This window comes from Muscardinus avellanarius, assembly GCF_963383645.1.
Source record: "Muscardinus avellanarius genome assembly, chromosome: 13".
Taxonomy (NCBI): domain Eukaryota; kingdom Metazoa; phylum Chordata; class Mammalia; order Rodentia; family Gliridae; genus Muscardinus; species Muscardinus avellanarius.
Genome location: NC_137799.1, coordinates 10626058 through 10645520, shown reverse-complemented (window position 1 = coordinate 10645520; position 19463 = coordinate 10626058). Strand labels below are relative to the sequence as shown.

The window sequence follows — 19463 nt, the reverse complement described above, 5'->3', positions numbered from 1 at the left end:
AGTGAGACCTTGTTTCAAAATAAAAAATAATAACAAAATAGAGTTGGACTAAAATATCCCTGGGTTTAATCCCCAACAACACACACACACCCCCAGGAGTTTCCTCTAGATGTGAGATTACTGATCTAGATGTGAGATTATTTGCCTCAACTCGGCTTTGGCAGAGAGAAGGAAGGGAACAAGGAAATGCCAAAGACTCCTCAATACCAGAAGCTTCAGGAACAACTCCCTTCTGTCCTTCTGTCTTGCTCTGGGAGGGAGTGGAGCAAGTAGCAAATCTTTGAGTCAGGCAGGCAAGGAGAAGAATTCCAGCTTTGAAACAGCTATTTCTTGTGAGTAACGTGGGAAAGTTATTTAGCCTCTGCGCTCCAGCTTTCTCACCCAGAATACAGATATATTAACAACTAATTTGCTAGGCTTGCAAAAAGATGGAACAGACTTAGTGGCTACTATATCGTATACCCCAGAACTGTGTACTCATCAGAATTACAGGAGCTTTTGAAAAGTACAGACGTGTGGACCCCAATTCCTCTCTACTGAAACAGAAATATCACAGGTAAGACCTAGAAATGTACAGGGAATATCCTTATAACATGAATTTGGGGTACAATCTGATCTTTATGTAGCCACTGTATTTAGGAGTCTTTTCTTGGTGAGGAGAGTGATGCTGAGGACTGAACCCAGGGCACCTAGCTAGGCATTGCTCTACCACTCAACTACTTCTTCATTCTTTGGAATTTTAAAAAAACACTAATAATGGTTTCTTAAACTAGGTGTAGTGGCGCATGCCTATAATCCCAACACTTGGAAGGTTGACGTGGGAGGATGGAGATTTGAGGTCAGTCTCAGCAACTTAATGATGCCATCATCAATTTATGGAGGCCTTGTTTCAAAATAAAAGATAAAATAGGGCTGGGAGTGTAGCTCAGCGGTAGAATGCCTAGGGTTTGATCTCTAGTACAAAAAGAAGGAAGGAAGGGAGGGAGGAAGGCAAGCCAGTAACAGATACTATATAAACAAAACTTCAGTAATACTTATAATAAAAATTTGATATAGCCGGGCATAGTGGCACACACTTGTAATCCCAGCATTTGGGAGGCTGAGACCAGAGGATGGCGGTTCACGGACAGCCTCAGCTACTTAGTGAGACCCTGTTTCAAAATAAAGAATAAAAAATAGGGCAGAGGGTATAGCTCGGAGGTCGAATGCCCCTGGGTTCCATCCCCAGACTGGGGAAAAAAATTGATATAAACTACATTATTATTGTCTTTTGCTTTGTTTCTGGTGCTGGGGATTGAATCCAGCGGCATTCTACCTCTAGCCTTATTTTATTTTATTTTGAAACAGAATCTCACTAAGTTGTAGGGGGTCTTGGTAAGTTCCTGAGGTTGACCATGAACCTATGATCCTTCTGTCTCAGCCCCCCAAGTACTGGGATTACAAGCATGCACCACCACACCAGGCTGGGTTCAATGCCCAACACTGAAAAAAAAAATTTAAATAAATTAAAAAGGCTTCAGAATACACTTCAGAATATAGAGGACTTTGAAGGCTGAGCACACTGTCTTCAAAGTCCTCTATAAAAAGGATGCACTTACACAGTGTCTTAAAGGATGGACTAGATTTAAATGGAATAATTATGGAAGAACATCCCATACGAGTATATCATATTGAAAATGTTGATTATTCTAGAAGGGAATGCAGTAAAACTAAGATAAAAATTAAAGGATTTTGACAAAACATAAATAGCAGAACATGGGAATAAATAAATTGTTACCTATCCCAAATTCCCAAGGCAGCTCCAAAGGAGTTAGAGGTAGCATTTCTTGCCCAAAGAGCATATGTGTCGAGAGACGTGTGAAAACAATGGCTGCTCAGGTCACCAGCTAGCTGCTCAGTTGACTGCTGGCTCTACTTTCCTAGATGCCTCAGGATTCTCGGAGGACCAAGCTGTAGTTTAATAATGGGACCCAGCCTGGGAATCAAAGACATTCCTTCGTGCACTGCTGAGGATCACTCTAGCCATCAGGAGTGACCAGGAAGGTGGCTGGTCTGGCCAGAACGGGGGTAAATATTTCAGAGTATGGACAGGCATGTTAAGGAGCCTTTCCAGAAATGAGAGCACAGGGTCAATTACTGAAATCTGTGAGAGACAGGAAAGAGAGGGAAGGAACTGAGGGAGAGCAAAGTATACATACACAATGGACAGCAGAAAAGGGGCTGCCTGTTTCTCCAGCATATTCTGCAAATAATGAGCAGAGTTAAAAGCGGATTCAGCTTTAAGGAATGAATGGGAGAGGAACAAATAAAAGTCCTCTTCTTTAATAGGTGTATCAAAATTTAAGCTGAACAACTTACTTCTCACTCTAAAGAAACCAAGATAAACTGCTTATGTATTCACTGATTTAAGAGATTAATAGGAACTACATTATACAGAAAATCTGAAGAAACTGGCCGAGATTAATAATATAGTGTTTTTAGTTTGTGTTAAATACAACAGAGAGAAGTTACTTACTGGATCAACAGAAAAGGTCAGCCTACTAAGATATTTAAAATATCGAGAATTAAACCTAAAGACATTCAAGATCTACAGGAAGATACCAAGTAAGATATTAGAAAGAAAAAGAAGCAAAGGAGATTTCTGGTTTACATAGTCATCATTTAAAGCAGTCATTAAACGCCGGACATGGTGGCACACGCTTGTAATCCCCGCGCTTGGGAGGCGGAGACAGGAGGATCGCGCTGGTTCGGAGCCAGCCTCGCTGGCTTAAGAGACTCTGTTTCCACATAAAAATGTTAAAAAATAGGTCTGGGAGTGTAGCCCGTGGGAGTGTATACCGGAGGTAGAAGGGCTTCCAGGAACCCCAGTACCACCAAAAAAAATAAATAAATAAATAAATAAAAATAAAGCAGTCATTAAGACAATCACACCTAGTGGGCATACTGGAATCTATAATCATAGGAGGAGAAAGTAAGCGGCTCTTAGAAAGCAGTTTGGCACAAAAAACTTTCTGTTTTGTATGAGGACAGAGCTGGATACACAATTTAGCATTATCACACCACTACCTCCTACTTTTAACTTTAACAAGCAAATCTTCCCAGCCTTGATTTCATCTGCAAACAAGAGCATTAATAACTAAACCTGGGGACATCACTGCACTAGAGGCAATGCATGTAAAGCATCTAGTACAGCACTAGGAGGTGTTGCTTTCAATATAATAATCATTAATGCTGCTAGTCTTACCATTATTGTATAGCGCTGGAGGCAGTCAACAGAGATGTATTAAGTGTCTGATATATGCCAAGGTGGTTCTGGGTGGTGCTGGGAGAATATATAGGACAGGCTACAGACATGTATTTATTTATTTATTTATTTATTATTGGTGGCACTGGGGGTGGAACCCAGAGGCTTTCTACCTCCGGGCTATGCTCCCAGACCTATATTATATTTTATTTGAAAACAGGGTCTAAGTTTCTGAGGGCCTAAGTAGCTGAGGCTGGCTTTGAACCTGTGTGATCCTCCTGTCTCAGCCTCCCAAGCGCGGGGCTTACAAGCATGTGCCACCATGCCCGGATAGACATTTGTTTTAAAGGAAAAAAAAAGAAAAGAAAAAGAAAGTCTAGGAAGTATAATATAACCATTATAAAATATTTTAATAGAATTTTACTTTTGCAATTGTTTTCTTAGTTTTCTCTTCTTGCTGGGATTGAAGCTTTGAAAATACATAATATGGCCAGCCTTTATAAACAAACCATATGGACACATACAGGAAATGCTAATAATACCAGCAACATAATGTTCTTTAAGCTAAAATATTAGCATATATGCAAAAAAGATTTTTAACAGGGCTAGTAATGAGGCAAGGAAAAGTCTAGGTTGGAAGTGCAGAGAGGAATCTATAACCAGGAGACCCATCCAAAAGACCATAGAAGGACCACTGGCCCCAATAACAAGGTGCTGGCATGACGTTTTGTACAAAATGTCCCTTGCATGCGACAGTCCCTGTGACCCAGACTGCAAGGTGGGCAAAAGGCAAGACCTAAAGAGCACGTAGCACAAGGCCACGACGCAGAAGTGAAAGAGTTCAAAACACTGAAGCATCTGCCCAGAGGATTTAAAAGGATGAATTAGAAGTATAAATTCATACATAATTATATAAACCATATAAATTGTAAGTTAAAATTAAAATTATTTCCATTTACCTGATTGCTTCGAATTTCTTTCTTTCCACTGAATATTTTTGCATTTGATCTGGTTTTGTCTTTCTTTTCGAAGTCGTTCTAATCTTTGAGCTTGAAAAGAAATATTATAACTATAAGTTTGTCAATGAAAGTTTACTATAAACAAAGACATAATTAACTATCTTTATATGAATAAAGATGTTTTATATTGCATATGTAGGGAAAAAGTCATAAAATTTTAAAGGTGGCACCCCTGAAAAGCAAATACCAACAAAAACATGAAAATATTCTTGATTTATAATTGAAATTAGAGGATATAAAACATTAATAGAGATCATAAAGATAGTATTAACATGGAAGAGAATAATAAAATGTGAAAACTTCTGTGATTAATATGACATTTCATTATATAAATCATTAATAACGGTCTTAAAGGAATTTTAATGCACAAATGAACTGAAGTGAATATTACATTACAGGAATAAAATTACTGTTATGAATTACTCTACCCGTTTCAAAAATTAAAGATAAATGAACTCAGACTAGACTATTAAAGTTTTAAATATAAAATCCTTTATCTAAAAATCATGAAAATTATAAAATGTCAAAGCTATATAAATTAGCATAGCTTTTCTTCAGTGGGCTGAAACAGTTTATAGGTAGTAAAATAAATGATTTGTATCTTTGTAACATTAGTCAAATCTTAAAACGAACAATTTTTCTTTTAAAAAAATTTTAAGATATGCTGTTAAGGATAAAAAAGTAAATTCCTTGCCCACTAGGACAACCAACAATCTCAATTAATTATTAGCATCTAAATGTTTCCTAAAGAAATTCCAACACCAAGAGTCCCATAAAATTATACATTTTTGATTATATTGCCACTGGCTGATCAACCCTCAAAAACATGGTGAACTGATCCTTTAAAGAAATAACACTCGGCATACATCAACAACCACGGCATATACAGATTATAATGAAAAGAAAGTGACAATTGATGCCATCTCTTGAAATTCATATTCTCTAGTTAATCTTCAACATCCTATTATGGCACATTGTTAATAGAAAATAAATAAAATAAATTTCGTTTTCAATTGCTTTCAAGGTACATCATACATTTCTGTCTTAGCATTGTGGTAAAAAAAAAAAAAATCAGAAATAATGTTGCCAGAAATTTAAACTATGCTGGCAAAAGCATTCTGACAATGTCACTATATCTAACCAAATTCCATTGAAGAAAAATACATTCAATTGCAATTAATAAATGTGAAGGGTACAGCCAAAGTAATATAATCATAAAGCTCTCAATTTAGCCGCATTCTCATACAGAAATCCATTCAACCTGTCACATAAGATATCATCACAATAACTTGCAAGGAAGTCAGTTTCAACTAGAGAACCAAGAATCAATGGTTCTAAATTATATTCAAACCTTCACTCAAATCCTATTTTGATAAAAGTTCCTTTAGATACTGGGAAGTACTATTAATTATTTTCATCATCAGAGCAAATTACTCTTTTTGATGTCACCAATGCTGTGAATTCTGAACCAAAACCTTCATACACCTTTTACTATAAACTTTGCTCTATCTGCATACTCCTTTATGTAACATTTTACATTTGGTCCATAAAAATAAATTTGTAAATATGAATTTTTCAATGTTGTTCTATAGCTCCTGCTATAAATCCTCAGTTAGCTACATTGCTGTTGCTGATTTGGAGGTTTTATTTTCTGATGATCAAAAAAAATTATCTCCTAGACTACCCTGTCATATTGTAATATGTATTCTAAATAATATATCTAAGTAAAGGCCTTGGTTCATCACATTCCCCATTAAAGGGTACAAAAAAATACAAACTGGAAAACAGGCAGTGATAAGTTTTTAGGAGAAAAAAAAAAAACAACCAAATTCATACCAAAATATAACATTTTCAAAACACAAAGACTGAAGGATAGTGGTCAACTTAAAAATATACAAAGAAAGTATTAAAAACACCTTTTCTTTTCTTTTTTTTTTTTATGGTACTGGGGATGGAACCCAGGGGCCTTCTACCTCCGGGCTATACTCCCAGACCTATTTTATATTTTTATTTGGAAACAGAGTCTCTTAAGCCAGCTGAGGCTGGCTTTGAACCTGCGTGATCCTCCTGTCTCGGCCTCCCAAGAGTGGAGATTACAAGCGTGCGCCACCACGCCTGGCTTCAAAAACACCTTTTCTAATCTCACACCCAATGTGGGAATTCCTATCAAGACCAACCATAACAAACACTTAGCTGTCTCCATGGACTCCCTTATCTCTATTCTCCCACACCCCCAAGGTAAGAATTGTCAGGGGCACTAGCCTGCACTCCTTGGCTAGTCAGCTCTCTGTGTAAAATGTTCTTTATTACATCAACTGAAATCTGCCTCCAGGTAGTCCATCCACTGAAACTAATGTTGGTCTGTAAAAAGACTTAAAACAGGTCCACTTACATTTCTACATGACTTCAAAAAGGTAACATTAACCAAGTCTCTCCTACCCACTTTTCCAGCTACTCATCTTCTATTTCCTTTTAATAACATCATTCTGGAGGTCCTCTCTGTTCACTCACAGAGATGGAGAAGTTGCTCAGACTCAGTCTCACAAATGCATGTTCCTATTAATACCAGAAGCCTCCCCCATTCAGCCTATTCCAACATTGTGCATTATTCTATAAGACTACTGATTTACTGCTCTGAAGACATGACTGGAAGGCAAGGTTTACCTGTGTTTGAGCGTCTTCTAATACCAAAGTCCCAACTCGAGGTAATATCGACTGACTGGGCGTACACATAGCCCTGAGTTTCACCATTGCTTCCCTGAATTTCTGACCCACTGTCTGCAGGCATTGCAGGAAGATGAATCTTCTCTAGGTCAACATCATGATCAATGAGAACCATCTCACACATTCCCGTGTCATCACTGGTCACATGTGACTGGCGAATATGAGCTAGAATGATAGTTGGATTGTCCAAGAAGGCCATCCTTTCTGTGGGCCAATGTCCTTAAAAGGCTATTTTCTCCTCTTCATGTTGTTTCTCGAGCTCACCTACCTAGAAACATGATGCACACAGCAAGATTTAAGAATAAGGCAGAAAACAACTGAATTATTTTTTTTCCAAACAAATTCAATGTGGTAAAATGCTACCCTGTAAATCAACATCTATCCCTATAGCTAGGAACTTAAAAGGATTAAGTCTAAGCTGCAAGGAGAACCTTATACGCACTAAGCACTACAGCTCTAGTCGACGAGCACTCCACAATATCAGAGGAAGGCTTGCAAGGCAAATAATAGTAACCCCTTAGCCAGGCTACTCAAAGCATACAACTATTGACTGTGAAGACAGTAAATTCTCCTTTCTTTCTTCCATCTCATGAAGAATTCTCATTATTTTTTAAGGGCATGGAAGAACAAACGATTTTCCTCAAATGCTGAGCTGAAGTGTGAACCTGTTATTTCATCAGTGTACATCCCTCCTGTCACGTGGTGGTGAAGTATTGAAAGGCGCACACACTGCTGAGTTACCGGGACCTTACAAAAGGGCACTACCAGAGTAACTCTACTCATAAAGCCATTTTAAGATAGTATTGTGCTTTTAAAGTAAAACGTATTACTCAAAACTGCCTTGCTACAAGACTAAGCACTTACTTTAGAAACCTAATTATAAGATAAACGTTCGCAGTTCTATTAAAACTGTTAATGATGTTTATTTTAGGAATCCAGATGTACCTCCTCAGTTAAATAAAAATACTCAACAAAACTTTATATAACAATGCTTAGAAACAAGGCCCTGGAGACCCAACTGGACTTGAGCCCTCGCTCTGTGAACTTAGTCAAAATAACCTTTCTGAGCCCCTCCTCTGCTCTTCACTTACAAGATGGAGGTTCCAGGGAGAAGAGAACATGTAGAGGACAGCACAGGTAAAATGTTCAAAAGATGCTGGCACATAATATAATAAGCACATGCAGACTGCTTGTTATAAATAAGGATGACGATGATGTAATGTAAAGCTAATTTCAGTTTTCAATTACTATTTGAAGTAGTCATAAATATATCAACACCTCACCCTTTTTAGTAACTTCATGGACGATAATGGTGTGGTTCCTTTATGTTATCTGGGTCAATTCCTTGCTTCTCCAAAATCATTTTCAAGTACAAGGGATGTGAAAGCTAGATTTAATATGTTCCTAGGAACAGTTCTGAAAGGTTTTTATTTTTAGAAATACCTGTAACTGGGGCTAAGGATGTAGCTCAGCAGCAGGCCACTTGCGTAGCATGTGCAAGGCCTTAGGTTCAATCCCCAGTACTGCAAAAAAAAAATTTTTTTTAAAGAAAAAAGACAGACTTAAAACACCAAATTTTCTTGTAATTTGTTTCTTCTAGAGATGGAAAATAGGGGAAATCTAGTTAATAAATCTTTACAGCTAACTGAGGTGGGGGAGGAAAAGATTGAATAGATACTGGGGACAGAACCCAGGGGCTTTCGACCTCTGAGCTACACCCCAGCCCTAGTCTACTCTTTGTTTGGAAACAGGGTCTTACTAAGTTGCTGAGAGCACATGTAATTAAGGTTGACTCCAAACCTGCGATCCTCTTCTCTCAGTCTCCCAAGTACTGGGATTACAGGCGTGTGGCACGAAGCCTGGCCTACTGAGGTTTGTTGTTTTTGTTTTTCCTAGTAACACATCATTTTATTGCTATTATCTAGTGTTGGTTTATTTTGTGTGTGTGGTACTAGGGACTGAACTTTGTATGCTAGGCAAGTGCTCTACCATTAAGCTACAGCCCCAGCATCTAGTGGGTCTTAAAGATAATGAGATTAAAAGGAAATCTAAGCACTTATAATTAAGTAAATTACACTAATATTCAATTTCTCCCTTTAAATATATTCACTGACTTCATTTTTTACACTCAGCCAAATGAGAAATGCAAAGCTAAATAAGGCATTCCTGAATCAGAAAGTTTATACCCTAATAGAGATCTACTGAATCCCCTAACTCACCTCTCCTAATACCATGAGATTCTTTTGTTTGTTTGTTTGTTTTTTGGTGGTACTAGGATTCCTGGATACCCTTCAACCTCCGGGCTACACTCCCAGACCTATTTTTATACTTTTTTTTGTTTGGAAACAGGGTCTCTTAAGCCAGCGCGGCTGGCTTTGAACCTGCACTATCCTTCTGTCTCCGCCTCCCAAGCGCAGGGATTACAAGCGTGCGCCACCACGCCCCGCCCGTGAGATTTTTTTTTTTTTTTTTTGGTGGCACTGCCTTAGGACTACACTCCCAGACCTGTTTTATATATTTTTTTTTAATTTGGAAACAAGGTCTCTTAAGCCAGCAAGGCTGGCTTCAAACCTGCGCGATCCTCCTGTCTCCGCCTCCCAAGCACTGGGATTACAAGCATAAGCCACCACGCCCGGCCCATGAGATTCTTTTAAGTGTCAAATTTGTGAGCTACTTAGCCTCAGAAACACTAATGTGGGGGGGGGGGGTTATTTTATATTTGGTACTGAGAATTGAGCCAAGGGGCCTTATATCTTTGAGCTACATCCTCAGTCCTTTTTATTCTTTATTTGAAACAGGGTCTTCCTAAGTTTTCGAGGGTCTTACTAAGTTGTTGAGGTTAACCTTGAACCTTAGATCCTCCTGTCTCAGACTTCCACGTACTGGGATTGCAGGCATACACCACTGAACCTGGCATATTAATGTATTATTTTAAGTCTATAAGAAAAAAATCACAAAATTAAAAGGGAACATTTAAATTTCACTTGTAGCTGGGTGTGATGGTGCATATCTGTAATCCCAGTACTTGGAAGGCTGAGATAGGAGGCTCACTGGTTCAAGACCAGCCTCAGCAGCTTAGCAGGACTCTCAGCAACCTAGCAAGAGCCTGTTCCAAAAACAAAAAATAAAAACACCTGGGGGTGTAGCTCAGAGGTAGAATGCCCCCAGGCTCAATCCTCAGTAGCACACAAAAAAAACTCTTCATTTGTAAAAGTAAGAATTTTTTCTTAGAAACATGGAGAGTATATACCCATAGAATTACTGATAAACAAGAGCATTTGTCACAGAATCAGAAATGGTCAGAGTGACACAGTAAGCTGTCTTCCCTCTGAAATGACAGGGTTGGGAGCAGAGGGGCAGGTGCTTCCACCTTCGACACACGGTTCTGCCCTGAAAAAACAGGGAGCTCAATGAAAGCCACACATTTAATAGGTGTTCTGACACAGCAAAGGCCAAGACAAAACTTACTCAAGTACCCACCCTCAATAAAGTATTTTTTAGCTCTACCACAGCTTACCAAGGAAAGGAATGCAGAAACGTTTCCAAAGGCACACACCAACTCCCCAACTTTCCCTTATAGGAGAGAGGCCTCAAAACACCCCAACCTCAGCAGATAACTTCCCAATTAATATACTCTAACTTCACACGCTGAGGAGCGTGTATGATTCACTCAGCAGTATCTATCCCACGCCAGTTCTGACAGGGAACTCCCACAGGACTGCCCTAGGAAATGTGTTACTGTGTGTATCACGTCCCACCTCCTGTTCGGTGTTCTTGAAGACTTAAGACTATAAGTTCCACAAGGACAGGGCCATAACACCACATCCTTTCTGACAAAGGATGTTTACACATGGCAGGAATTCAATACATGTTGCTGTCCAACTTCCTATGACTATCCAATTTTGTTGTAGAGATAAGTCATATATGAGTATGTCAGGTATGAGTGTGGTTATAAAGAAAGGATTGCTTTTTTTTATTAATACGGATACAAGAGCTTCTCTTCAATGTGCCCTTCAAAATTGTCACCTTGGGACACTATCAACTTATTCCAACAACACTGCTTTTCAGAACCAAAGAATAGTTTTAAAATCTCCTTAAGAGCAGCTAAATAGCATTTGAAGGCATACTTATTTCTAAGACAAAGACATTCAGAACAGATGAAAACAACTTATTTCCCCTGTTCAGTTGTGCAAAGAAAATAAGGGTTTTTTAAAGACTAATTTGGGTAGGGGTTCAAAAAATGGACATTATCATTCACTATAGAACAACTGAAAATTGGTACTTTTTAGTTATTTAGTAATGTTTATTAAAATGTAAGACACAAATACCCTCTGAGCAATCTCTGAGTATTTCTAGGACTTGCTCCAAGGAGATAATTGTGTAAAATCATTCCTCAGAATTGTTTGTAATATATGAACATGGCGATGCATGCCCATAATCCCAGTACTTGGGAGGCTGAGACAGTAGGATCACAGGTTTAAGGACAGACTCAGAAATTTAGGAAGAGCCTCAGCAATTTAGTGAGACTCATTTCAAAAAAAATGGCTGGGGGTGTACCTAGGAGGTAGAATACTCCTGGGTTCTATCCCCAGTAAACACACACACACACACACACACACACACTCACTCACTCACTCACTCACTCACTCACATATACATGTAATGATTAAAAACACATAGTAAAGGATGAATAAATGAAATGTGGTATATAACAAAAGTTAAAAATATTATTCAGCCTTAAAAACATAGGAAATTCTGTCAGCGTAGTGGCGCACACTTGTAACCCTCAGTACTTGGGAGGCTGAAACAGTTAGATTATGCAGGTTCAAAGACAGTCTCAGCTACTTAGTGAGGCAAAACTTAGTGAGACCCTGTTTGCAAGCAAAATGTAAAATAGGTCTGGGAGTGTACCCCAGAGGTAGAAGGACCCTGGGTTCCATCACCAGTATCACACACAAAAAAAGGAAATTCTGACATATACTTTAACACAGAAGAACCTTAAGGACATCGTGCTAAGTAAAATAAGCCAGTTACAAAAGGACACATACTTGTATGGGTTGCCTGGAAGAGCAAAATTTATGGAGATGCAAAGTAGGATGACGGTTGCTGGGGCTTAAGGGAGGAATGGCAAGGTACTAAATGGATGTTTCAGTCTGGGAAGATGGAAAAGTCCTAGAGATGGATAGTCGTGACAGCACATGATAAGGTAAATATACTTAAGGCCACTGGGCTGCACATTTGAAAATAATTAAAATGGAAGCTGGGGCCAGGCATGGTGCCACATGCTTTGTAATCCCCGCACTTAGGAGGCAGAGACAGGAGGATCGCACAGGTTCGAAGCCAGCCTCACTGGCTTAAGAGACCCTGTTTCCAAATAAAATATAAAATAGGTCTGGGAGTGCAGCCCGGAGTGAGGGAAAAAAAATTGAAGCTGGGTGTGGTGGCGCACACTTGCAATTCCGGTACCTGAGAGGCTCAGAAATGAGGATCACAGGTTTGAGGCCAGCCTCAGCTACTTAGTTAGGCCCTATTTCAAATAAGGAACAAGACAAGGCTAGGAGTTTAGCTCAAGAGTAGAATGCTCCTGGGTTCAAACCCCAGTAAAAGACACAAACATACACACTAATCATAATAATAATTAAAACAAATATTGTTATATATATTTTACCAAAATTAGATTTTTTATTTAAACTTTTAAAAGCCCAGGAATCACTAAATTAATTAAATTAAATTTTCTTATTGCTTTTTAATCACAGAAACTTTCAAAGCTTTTAAACTACTAGTGTATATTGTGATCTCTAAGAGAGGTGAATCTAACAACACAATATAACCTAAACTTTTTGAGCCCTAAGCACTTTTTCTCTAGAGAAACACTAAAATTTATTACTGTTTCAAAAAACGTGGCTCAGAAATGTTGCTCTTAGCTTTTACAAATGCTGTCTCTTTCAGTGTGGAATGCTTTCTTATAACCAACTCTTGACTCTCGTAAGATAGTCCTTTTTATATACCTTCACACCATGAGGCAGTATCAGTCTCCAGGAGTCCGGCTCCCCGAGGATGTCCTACTTTTAACTTCTTTCTTCCACCTTTTTTCTCTTCTCTTTTCAGTGCTGGGGATCACACTCAGGAGGCTTCGCGTGCTATGCACACGTTCCACCACTGAGCTACACTCCTCCCTGCCCCTTTCTCACACTTTCTAATTCCAGGTTCTTTAAAGAATAAAGATTTGTTTTTACTGAAAAAAGAAGCAATAAGGACATCTATGCAGAATGGAAATATACTAAGAGGCGTTTCAAAATGACCAAGTTTTTTTGTGTGTGGTACTGAGGGTGGAACACAGGGACTTTCTACCTCTAGGATACACTCCCAGACCTATTTTATACTTTGTTTGGAAACAGGGTCTCACTAAGTTGCTGAGAGCCTCACTAAGTAGCTGAGGCTGGCTTCGAACCTGTGCGATCCTCCTGTCTCAGCCTCCCAAGCACTGGGATTACAAGCGTGCACCACCACGCCCGGCTAAAATGACCAAGTTATTTTTAATATGCTAAGTTTGGTCTTCTTATAAAAGGCAATATTCAAGAAATATTTGCTAAGTTCCTACCATGAGCTATGTGTGGTTCTGGGTGCAATTTCGATACTATTACCACTTACACACTCATTTGTGTTCATTAGTGATCATGTAACCTGCATGTGGTAATTTAGAACATGCCCTATACATGAGATTAATTTTAGTAGGTTTTTATAGATATCAAACCTGAATGTAATTTTTAGTAATTTTTTCTCTCTCCCCTAACCCAAACTTCATTTACAAGATCTTATAGAAAACATAAGGTAAAGTGTGGTTAAAAAAATAAAACAAAAAAAGAAATGGGGAAAATAAGTCCATGCACCAGTGTATGCCAAAAGTTACTGTTAGACATAAAGTGCAGAATCCCAGAAATAAAATGCAAAAGCTAGGATTGTTTTATCACTGTATATGAACTAATCCATCTTACCCTCAGAACAACCCTACTCATTCACTACTTGTATTCCCATTCTTACAAATGACAAAAACTGAGGCAAGAAAGGTTCAGAAACTTTCCCCGTCAGCAGAACTAAGAACCAATCAGCTCTAAGAGGTGGGGTCTTGGTGTGTGTGTCTGTATGTGTTTTGTGGTAGTGAAGATTGAACCCATGAGCATTCTACTTCCAAGATACGCTCCCAGTTCTTTGTCTTATTTTCTGTTTTGAAACAAAGTTTGTCTCAGTAAGTTACTGAGGACCTCACTAAGTTACTGGTGCTGGCCTCAAACCTGCTATCCTCCTGTCTCAGCTTCCAAAAGTACTAGGATTACAGGCATGCGCAATCATGACCAGCTGAGCCTGGGATCTCAACCACCAGAGCACTTAGCCTCCCAAAACAAGGAGGAACAAGCCGGGCCTTGTAATCCCAGCATCTGGGAGGCTGAGACAGGAGGATTGCAGTTCGTGGCCAGCCTCAGCTACTTAGTGAGGCCCTCTGCAACTCAGTGAGACCCTGTTTCAAAATAAAGAATAAAAAATAGGGCAGGGGGTATAGCTCAGAGGTAGAATGCCCCTGGGTTCAATCCCCGGTACCACAAAAAGAAGAAAGAGAGAAAAGGAGGAACAAGAGTCACAATGGTCATAATAAAATGAGCTTTAAAACCCTGTTTTGGCCGGGCATGGTGGTGCACGCGCTTGTAATCCCCATGCTTGGGAGGCGGAGACAGGAGGATCGTGCTGGTTCGGAGCCAGCCTCGCTGGCTTAAGAGACCCTGTTTCCAAATTTAAAAAATATATAAAATAGGTCTGGGAGTGTAGCCCAAAGGTAGAAGTATTCCAGGAACTCCAGTACCACCAAAAAAAAAACAAAAAAAAAAACAAAAAAAAAACCCTGTTGTGCTTTTTGGGTTCTGAGGCCTAAGAGAAATTTCTCCCATGAGTCCTTATGAAAGATATAAGATAACAAATATGTTCTGCCGTAGGTGAGACCCTTAGCTCCCTCTATTAATACAGCAAGAAATAAGCAGTGAATGTAATGGTTGTTCAAAAAATAAAAAGTCAAGCCAGTTGGGGTGGTGCATGCTGTAATCGCAGAGAGGAGGGTCTCAAGCTGAGGCCAGCCTCAGCAACATATTGAGACTGTTTCAAAAAAAAAATTAAAATAGAAACAAAGGACTTAGGGTATAGATTGGAGGTAGAATGCCCAGGTTCGTTCCCCAGTACCAAAAAATAAAAGTCACAAAATTTCATACATGAAAGAAACTTTAGAGATCATCTACTTTTTAACCTGAAACTACAGAGGCTTACTTTACGTAAGCAGTTAGGCCTACGTATATTTTTTGTTCATTTGTGGTGCTGGGAATCAAACCCAGGCTCTGCATGCTATGTAAGTAAGCACATTACCACTGAGCTACAACCCCAGCCCACTACATATATTTTTGAAAATCCCAGTGATTCACGCAACTTAAACTCCAAATCCATACCTGGAATATTATTTTTCTTTAAATAAGCCACCTACTATAAGCAAACAAGCTTTCCCTGAACATCTTCACTCTCTAAAGACTTGAGAAAAGTAACAATATGATTTAAAATGCTCAAGTTTCTTTCAGCCAACAGAAAGAAATTCCACTTCCTGGACTCTTCTGAAACACTACATACTCACTTCCCTCTGCCAGGCAGACTCCAGCCCCCTCACCTGCAATCTGTGAAAACTTGTCTGAATAAGCAACAGCCTGAGGCTTCTCAAAGGTCTGCAAACTCCCAATCAAAAATTACTGCTGCCCCATCAATGTGTCATATAAATGTTGGCATGTTAATTGTGTATTTATAAGATTGTTAATGGTTAGTTAATTTACCTCCCACACTATTATTGTACTTGAAATGATTTAATGTCTGCTAGGGGAGTTAACAACATGTAACAGCAGATGTGAGATTTTTTTTTACCTTTTCACACTGTACCCCGACTTCACGCCATTAGCGTTAAGCTAGTTAAATCTGACTCCTTCACGAGCTTCTGTGCTACAGAAGCGCTCTCTCGGATTCTCCTCAACCAGGAATAATCACAAGTTAGAAAAACCAAAACACTTTTTCATATACAAAGTTTTCCATTTATAAAAACCAACAAACCCTGTTTTCACTAAGATCTCAGCATTCTTTGATCTAAAGTTCAGACTTCATACCTCCTAGAATTTGAAAATAATTGAAATGACAATTAAAATAAAATGCACTTTATTGCTTTTAAATCTCCTTCTCTCACTCCAATTTAACTCTAAATTAAACCTTCATTTATTTTTTAGACTAGCAAAAATTTAACTGCCTTTTTTTCCCCCTAACTATTCTGGAAATTAAAATTTTCTCCATGTGAATATGCCTAATTTCATTAAGCAGTAAATAGTGAGACCATATATCTGGAGTCTTTTCCTTCACATTTTTATTCTTATACTTTGACTAAAGGTACTTCCTAGATTAAAATAATAGAAAAGAAATACTTGTATTCTCTTTTGAATGAGATCAATTCACTACACAGCATCTGCATGCTAGTGCTAAGAATTCTACAAAATCATACAAACACTGGCCTAGGCCTCCATGGGCCAGCCCCCAAGCTTCAGCAGAGCAGACGCATCCCACATTTACAGAACAGAAACATAAAGCAATGTATACACCTACTCCAAAGGAGACATTAAGACAGTATGCTTCCCAAGAGACAGGAAAGTCACAAAGCTTCAGGAATTTCAAGAACAACCAGACATTCCTGAGACAGAAATACAAGAAGACTAGCAATAGACGGCATTTCCTGAGCTCTTACTCTGAGCTCTTCTAATCACTCTTTTGCCCTAGTACTAGGAATTGAACTCAGGGCCACTGAGCTACACCTCCAGCACTTTTTATTTTTTATTCTGAGGCAAGGTCTCACGAAGTTGCCCAAACTGGCCTGAACTTGTGATCCTCCTTCCTCAGCCTCCAGGATTGCTGGAATTATAGGCATATACCAGCACAGCTGGCAATACCACTTATAACATTATAGTTTTCTTCTTTCAACTAGTGCAAAGGAGTTAAGTAACTTGCCCAGGCGCACACAATAGGGTTTTTAAAAACGTGGCCTTTGTAGCTCCTCCCATCAGGAGGTAGGATCTGCCTTTCTGTGCTGCCCAGAGAGGGGTCCATACAGCGCTGTCAGCATAAATTAAAGGGAAACTATCACAATGTCCGGAGGCCTTGATGTCCTGTAAATGAAGGAGGATGTCCTCGAATTCCTTATGTGGCACCAACCTGGATTTCCAGACGGAACAATATATCTACAAAAGGAAAAGTGATGGCATCTACATCATGCACCTGAAGAGGACCTGGGAGAAACTTCTGCTGGCAGCTCAAGCCATTGTCGCCACTGAGAACCCTGCTGACATCAGTGTCATATCCTCTAGGAACACTGGCCAGCGGGTCATGTTCAAGTTTGCTGCGGCTATTGGAACCACCCCGATTGCTGGCCTCTTCACTCCTGGGACCTTCACCAACCAGATCCAGGCCGCCTCATCCAGGAAGCCTCATCTTCTGGTGGTGACTGACCCCAGGGCTGGCCACCAGCTTCTCACAGAGGCGTCTCACGTCCACGCTGTGCGACACAGACTCTCCCCTGCACTACGTGGACATCGCCATTCCCTGCAACAACAAAGGAGCACACTCTGTGAGGCTGATGAGGTGGATGCTGGCCCCGGAAGTCCTGCGCATGTGTGGCACCATCTCCCAGAAGCACCCATGGGAGGTCATGCCTGGTCTCTACTTCTAACAGAGATCCTGAAGAGATTGAAAAGGAAGAGCAGGCTGCTACCAAGAAGGCGGTGACCAAAGAGGAATTCCAAGGCGAATGGACCGCGCCGGCCCCGAGTTCGCCATCACTCAGCCCGAGGTCACAGACCAGTTGGAGGACATGCAGGTGCCCTCAGTGCCCATTCAGCAGTTCCTTACTGAAGACTGGAGCACCGAGCCAGCCACTCAAGACTGGTCTGCAGCTCCCACCGCCTAGGCCACAGTGGGTTGTAACAACCACCGAGTGGTCTTAAGCTGCCTAAAGACACCAGCAAAATGGAAATGAGGTTGGTAGGAAATAAACATGTTTCTAAAAGCTAGAAGAAAAAGAGAGAGAGAGAGAGAAGTAGGATCTATTTCCCATCCCTTACATGTGGGCTCACCTTGTGAACTGCTTTAACCAGCAGTGTATAATGCTGTGCATTCCTTAGAACACTTTCAGTCATGAAAGGATGCCTGGGATAAAAGACCACAATGAAGAGTGGCTCAACCACCCACTCATGCTGATTGTGATGCCAAGACCTCCAACGAGTGACCAAGGCCTGGGAACTAGCTAGCCCCCCTTCCAATCTACAGGAGGCAAGGTCTCTTCGGTCAAATGTCTCCCTCCAACAAAGGGACAAGACCCTTGAGTTCCTTGCCGGCTCCACTAACCTCCAGCTGAAATGCCTCAGAGTCGTACCCTGCCAAGATCCAGCTCACGGGAGACTGGTACAGTTAAGTACAGTCCCTCTCAATCAAAGGAAAGTGACCACAAATCAAGGTCTGAGAGGACCTAGAGAAGCCACATAGAGCAACATGCCATAAAAATCTACTTCTGGAATTTATTCAAACTTTGCATTCTATCCTATAATATATTGTACCTGTGTTTGTTTCAATAGAAAAAAAAAACCCCACTAAAATTGATACTCAAGGAGAATGGGCAATGCTTACTTCTGTGGCTTCCTGTAGCCCCTGGCACATACTGGCATTCTCCTAACTCCAGTTTGAAGGATAAGGGTCTAGAGAAAAAACATAAGCTTTGGTGTCAGAAATATCTGATTTTATAATGATTAAATTGAATTTTATCAATGGATCACTCAAAATCTAAATTTTGCTCAAAAGACATTTCCTATGACAAATATAAAAATTTAAGTATTAATCACATCATACTATATATAAAGTTCACAGAAGAGGTTAAGCTAGAATGTTATTTAGCTACTAAAAAACAGTACTTTCAAAGTATCTGAAATCACACTTATTTGCTAGCAATAGCTATGAAAATTCAGACAACCTAACCACCCTCCACCCCCAAAACTCCAAACCTGCCAACATTTCTGTCACAAGAAATATGCCAGTTTGGTGCAATATAGCCCCAAATTATTGTTCCAAATGGGTATTGTCTCTCAGACACAATAGATTTGATTGACAATTGTGAAAATAGATAATTTTAGGTTTTAAGATTTCAGGTAAAAATGTTTTATAGTTTTATCTAGAGTGAAGACCATAAACAACACCAAAGAAATCAATTGTTTTTCAAAGTAAAATTACCAGTTTAGGAGCTTAAACTGCAAATAGCACCCAACTGCTTACCAAATAATTACCAACAGATTTCATTCATTTGACAAATATTCAAAAAGGAATTGCACTGTGTCAGGCACCAGAGAGATGGTTCTGAGAGAAAAATAACA

The 19463-nt window shown here is 39.6% G+C and overlaps 1 protein-coding gene and 1 pseudogene across 5 annotated transcripts in view; one reads left to right on the top strand and one right to left on the bottom strand.

Annotated features, from left to right (window-relative positions):
• MAPKAP1 (MAPK associated protein 1) overlaps positions 1–7186 on the bottom strand; it is a gene marked incomplete at both ends in the record, with an annotated part of 219768 nt that extends 212582 nt beyond the window's left edge. For all 4 annotated transcript variants that reach the window (XM_080708642.1, XM_080708643.1, XM_080708645.1 and 1 more), the window contains 2 exons: positions 4204–4293; positions 6928–7186. In XM_080708642.1, coding sequence (XP_080564768.1) covers positions 4204–4293; positions 6928–7186 — 349 coding nt within the window. The remainder of the gene's footprint in view (positions 1–4203; positions 4294–6927) is intronic.
• A 10006-nt stretch (positions 7187–17192) lies between these two features.
• Positions 17193–18010, top strand: LOC308272024 (small ribosomal subunit protein uS2-like; annotated as a pseudogene). The gene has a single exon. The product of its transcript is annotated as a small ribosomal subunit protein uS2-like (transcript).
• The last annotated feature ends 1453 nt before the right edge of the window (positions 18011–19463 follow it).